Below are 6,208 nucleotides of genomic sequence, written 5' to 3' on the forward strand. Positions count from 1 at the left end.
TGTTGACACCGTGTTGACACTGCGTTGACACCGTGTTGACACCTTGTTGACACCGTGTTGACACTGCGTTGACACCGTGTTGACACTGCGTTGACACCGCGTTGACACTGCGTTGACACTGCGTTGACACCGTGTTGACACCGTGTCTACCCCCTCCCCTACGCTTCAGGCCCTCTCCCACACTGACACACACACACAGCTAGCAGGCATCACGCCCTCCGTACCATCATCTTTGATGCTGAAATTTGCATACACGGTTACATTATATAGAAAGGATAAAGCTAACAAATCACAACCGTCACTACAGTGACGAACGTTCGGCTGCTCGTAAAAATTCCTTCAAACCACTCGACGAGTTAACCAAACATCGACGTCATTTTGGCACAGCTTACGTCACGCGATGACGTCACATCCGCGCGACATTCGATAGAGAGGTTGCAGTATATACGGTTGAATAGAACGAGATGGCAGAGTGAATCATGCTATAGGTAGCATCATCGTGTTTGTATATATAGTAGATGCGGTACTGCACGGGGCAGGTAGGCGTTGGCAAAGGATTCCAGCCATCAGAATCCTCTTCATGGCAGCGATGGCTTCTCTCTGCAATCACGGAAGCTGCACAAGCTAAATACGCGCGCACGCGCGCACGCTCATACGCACACACGCACGCACGCGCACGCACGCGCGCGCGCACGCTCACGCACACACACGCGTGTACGCAAACGCACACGCACACACGCCAACACGCACGCGCGCACGCATACACGCACACAACACACGCGCACGCACGCACAGACACACCCGCATGCGCCCGATAGCACGCACACACGCACACCCAATCACTCTCACACATACACATACATATATGCACGACCGCGCACCCATATACAAGAACACGCACGCACGCGCACACACGCACGGACACACACATGTTAAAACCGCAATGCTGTTCTTTCCCGCGCTTATTTGGCACTTGGCACTGGTGGGTGCGTACGTGGTCGCATGGACGGATAAATTCAAACTTGGGGACAGGATACACCTCACACGACCAGCTCACGTGACCAGCTCACGTGATAAGCACACGTGACTAGCTCACGTGACCAGCTCATTTGAGCAGCCCACGTGACCAGTTCACGTGACCAGCTCACGTGACCATCTCACGTGACCAGTTCACGTGACCAGCTCACGTGACCATCTCACGTGACCAGTTCACGTGACCAGCTCACGTGACCATCTCACGTGAAAGCGGTTCAGCCGTGCTCTGTGACGAACGGAAATGCATGAAACCGCGCATGCGCAGACGCGACTATCTAAAACGCCAAGATTAAAATATCAACTCTCAAAAATACCAACGCCTGTCGTTAAAATAATGACAAAAAAACAGCACGGCCTGCCTACACGTACGTACAACAATACTGCATTCATTCGCACAGACTATATTGTCCACGCCCACTGTCAACACTGAATGCCACTTTTTCAACAAAGGGACGCCCCCTTATTGCACCATGACGTCATCATCCTAGTTTATAAATACAACCGATTGAATCTAAGCGCTTCGCTTAACAGTAGATGCCTGCAGAGTGACATATCTCGCATTCGGGTTATTACGATATTATGAAAAACGTACATATCGTTCGTATCCGGTGACGAACGCGCATCGCAATATGAGAATCGCGTTCGTGCGCGTCTATTGTTGAACACTGTTGTTAACAATGGCACGAGGCGACTTGCATTATTCGATAGAACAGTCAGTAGCTAACAATGAATTTTAGCTGTCTTCCATTGTCCCGTGCTAAATGCCGTAAATAACAATGGCCTATGAGATGTAGCATTGTCCGATATTATAATCAGAAACGCTGATAGCACCTGCTGTTACGACGCTGCAAACTGCATCTATAGAAAGAAAAACAGCCCACGCTCGCTGGGTTATGTTCTAAACATAGCGTGCTACAATTAACCGGTGGTCTATAAACTCGCGTTAATTACTTAACCTCCTGCTGCCAGAGCACAGTCATTTCCTACGGCAGCAGCTATTGTCACGTGACAACCGACAAATGCAGGCGAAACAATGAGTAGATTTTTATACTCTTCAAAAGCGACACGCAAAGGAGAATAACGAGGAAGGAAAAAAGCAGGCGACCTTGTAAAACGCGACCGTTAGAGAAAAAGTTAAACAATAGCATTTTTTTGACACAAAATACGCGAATTTCGGAAACGCGTTTTTTTTAACAAGGTTGGTTTTAATGAGTCAAGTTTTTAAGAGACGCGGATATTAAAAAACGCCGTGCGCAATTAATTTCCGCCGCGGCGGTGGCCAACGAAACACATCGTTAATGTCGTTAGCTGCTAACGACGTCTCTCTCGCAACGCTGATTGTTCCGTGTCTTCACAGCGTAGCATGAGCCTTCGCTGGCTGCAGCTGTCACATGACATTTATTATATAATATTACATAATTAATGATTATATTACAATATTATTAATATAATAGTATATAATTAATTATGATATTATTTATATAATATTATATAATTAGCTCGCTCGCTCTAACAAACAAACCACACGAGCGAGCGAGGCGGCACTCAGCGCGGAGTTAATTGTTGTGTAACAACGATTAATGATTGCGATCGCAAGCGAAAAAGTTGTGCACGTTGTAAAACTACGATAAACGACAAAGAGTAAGAGTAATACTGCGCGAGGTTCACGCGTTATATAAATAATCTATAAATAGGTGGCGCTACGAGCCGCCACGTCACTCTGCTGCCGCCACGCCAACCTCCGCTCCGTTCTGCAGCAGTTGGTCGGCCGGTTGTTGCGACGTTGCCTCATAAGATGGCGCTGCGGGCGCCACTTCCTCCTGCTGCTGCTGCTGGGCGGCTTCCTGGTGTTGTTGCTGATCTTGTTGCTGCTGTTGCTGCTGTCCTGAGTCTAGAAGATGACGTAATAAACAATGAGCTGACGTCACACTTCCATTGTCTACATCAGTTGTTCTCAACATGAGGTTCCCGGACCCTTGAGGGTTCGCAAAAGTTGTACTAATGGGGTCCGTAAGCTAGTTCAACATTTTAAGAAGCTCCAGCGTAAAAAAAGCTTATCTCAGTTGCATATACATATATGTATTAAATCTAGAGCTGCTGACTCCACCTGTCGGTGGGATATTGAAGCTTCATGGCTTCACCTTCGTTCTCTGCAGTCATCTGCTGCAGCATCTTGAAGCATCTTCCGGGGATGTTCGCACCCGTGTACTTCCGGGGGTCCTTCTCGTGCGGAAGCTCCGCCGGATTTCCGTGAGGCTGCTCGGGGGCTGCTTCCGGTTCCGTATCTGCACAACGAGCCGCGAGATGGCGCTGTTAGCGGGACACGAGGTGGCGCTGTTATCGGGGCACAGGGACAGTGCTGCTGAGTTGGGTAAACCTCAGCAGTATCAGGCAAGCTAGCATTGGTCGCATGGTACTATATACTTATATATATATATATACTAATATATATATATAAATTATATATATAAGTAAATATATGTATTATATACACATATGTATTAAATCTACAGCCGCTACTATATATATATATATATATATATATATATATATATATATATATAGCGACTGTATGTATATCTAGATAGATAGATAGATAGATAGATAGATAGATAGATAGATAGATAGATAGATAGATAAATAGAGATAGATAGATAGATAGGATAGATAGCATAGATAGATAGATAGATAGATAGATAGATAGATAGATATATGCCGGCCTGCCTTATACAGCCAAGGTTAGATGTTGGTAGGGAAGCTTTGTTGTGTGATGGTATAGAGGAAGTTCTTAAGCAATATCAGCGATTTCGCTTTAAGTACTAAGCAGATTAAATGCTCCAAGTTACTATTAATATAATAATATCAACTGGATATGATCTCTTGATATATTAGCGGTAATAATAAATATAATAGTAACAAAATTTATAATAATAACATTATGTCACATGTCGATGACAGTTACTGTAATGGGAAACTAATGTATGAAGAGCAGCGGCATCAGACCCCTACATTGCATTCATGAGAGAACAAAGGTTCTATGCATACCAAGGTCGGAAAACACACTATTGATTCTGTGCTGCTCTGCTGCGGCAACAGCGAGCGATTGTTTAGATCATACACAGTGAGACAAACCGCAGGAAACATTGCAAGAAACAGAGGAACATTGAAGGGGAAGTTCATTGCAGTAATGGACGGTATGTACACTACAGGGGTGATGTATTGCCTAGTCGCAGACGGATGACCATGCGCAACAGGGATGCGTGGAAGATGCGGGAATGCATCGCACAGGGATCTGTTTTACAGTATGGCTTCATAGCTGAGGTGAGAATGCATGGATGCTGACGCATCGATGATGCAGACAACTCTCTAACATCTCATACTCACCATCTCTCACCATTCTATATATATATATATATTTATATATATATATATATATATACTATATATATATATATATATACTATATATACTATATATACAAGTAGTAATAGGACACTAGTAATATATTATTTTGGTAGTAATTGTGTAGTGATTATACGTATGTTTTTATGCACCGTCTACACGTATAGAAACTACTGCTGCCGACTCTATACTAATAGTATCAAGATCTAAACATACATATCTCCTGATAGCATCAAGCTATTATTATAGCTGATAGATATTATTATAGCTATCAATAAGCTATTAATATAGCTGATAGCTATTATTGATAGCTGATAGATATTATTATAGCTATCAATAAGCTATTAATATAGCTGATAGCTATTAATGATAGCTGATAGCTATTATTATAGCTATCAATAAGCTATTGATATAACTGACAGCTATTATTGATAGCTGATAGATATTATTGAATTAATTAGCTCTTCATATATATATAATTCATTCATGACTTTATACACACACTCTACACGTACTAAAATACAATCACATACAAGACATATAGACATCATTCATACCTCTATGATCTATGACCATTAGACACAGTCTCTATATTAACCCTACGCTCGCTATCTACAGGTACATGGGTGTACCAAGGAGCTAATTATATAACAAGGAGAGAAAGCGCCGCCATATCTGACCCAAATTTGGGTTCGGCAGAGACCCTAGAACAGATTAGTGTTCTATTGTCTCTGGGTTTGGTCTGCACAGCCGTTTCAGCTGATTATGGTCCATAGATGGCGCCCTTGAGGCGAAAAGCACACATCCAATCCGCTTCCTCTCCTTGTTATATGTTCCTTGTTGGGGTGCACGGGTAACACACCGTAACATGCCGAACCAACACGGGGCAGCAGGCCACGCATGCGCACGTCTAGAGCGTGCAGCGGAGACGCGCTGGGGGAAGTGTGACCGGACGTGACGTCACGGGCTCCCCCTCGCGCGTCTCCCGTAAGATTTAACGACCTTGCTTACGAAGCGGCGTCGACGTGTCAGCTTCTCCCGGTCCTCCCGTCATCTGCTGCAGCATGCGGAACGACCGCGACGGGATGGCGGCGCCACGGTAGCGGGTGTGCACTTCCGGTTCCGGTTCAGGCGGTACGTATTCTGTGGAGAGAGAGAGAGAGTAAAACATTTGTTCGAAAATTCATGCGAGATTTCTTTTATATAATTATTATGTGACATTTCTTTTACATTTTATGCGACACTTATTTGGTGCCGCCCGTGACATACCCGGAGGATGCCGCTACGTGGCAGCACTAGTCACTTCGTACACTTCCGTCATTCCACAGTCATACTTTCATGCTAGACATGGCCTTATTTCCCTAACTCTAACCCAAACCCTAACCCTAACCCTAACCCTAACCCTAACCTTAACCCTCACCCTAACCCTAACCCAAATCCTAACATTAGTGCTGCCACGTAGCGGCACCCTCCCTCTACGCCCGGGGAAAATTGACACCGCATATCTGGGCGTTGCGTACGCTCTTCATACGCGGTAGAGCTTATATAGAGTCTATATTATATACTATTATTATATATATATATATTATATATTTATATATATATATAGTAGACCATACCAATGTTAGCGCGGAGCACAGCGCGTTGTTGTTTACTGTCAGTGTGTTGTAGTGTAAAGGCTGGGGTTACATTACGTTGCATTATTAAATAAATGAGTTTATGTATGCATAATTTATTGTCAGCGTCGACAGCTCTTGTTGTCAGTCAACAG

The 6,208-nt window shown here is 44.2% G+C and overlaps 1 protein-coding gene across 1 annotated transcript in view; it reads right to left on the bottom strand.

Moving 5' to 3' along the window:
• Positions 1–1,581: 1,581 nt before the first annotated feature.
• LOC106818385 (putative uncharacterized protein DDB_G0271606) overlaps positions 1,582–6,208 on the bottom strand; it is a 15,048-nt gene continuing 10,421 nt past the window's right edge. Inside the window, exons 5-7 of the mRNA XM_014823099.1 lie at positions 5,449–5,580; positions 3,177–3,320; positions 1,582–2,926 (exon numbers count right to left, since the gene is read on the bottom strand). Of these exons, the coding sequence (XP_014678585.1) occupies positions 2,751–2,926; positions 3,177–3,320; positions 5,449–5,580 (452 nt within the window). The 3' untranslated portion in view covers positions 1,582–2,750. The remainder of the gene's footprint in view (positions 2,927–3,176; positions 3,321–5,448; positions 5,581–6,208) is intronic.

The sequence above is a fragment of the Priapulus caudatus genome, unplaced genomic scaffold (assembly GCF_000485595.1).
Source record: "Priapulus caudatus unplaced genomic scaffold, Priapulus_caudatus-5.0.1 Scaffold2203, whole genome shotgun sequence".
Lineage (NCBI taxonomy): Eukaryota > Metazoa > Priapulida > Priapulimorpha > Priapulimorphida > Priapulidae > Priapulus > Priapulus caudatus.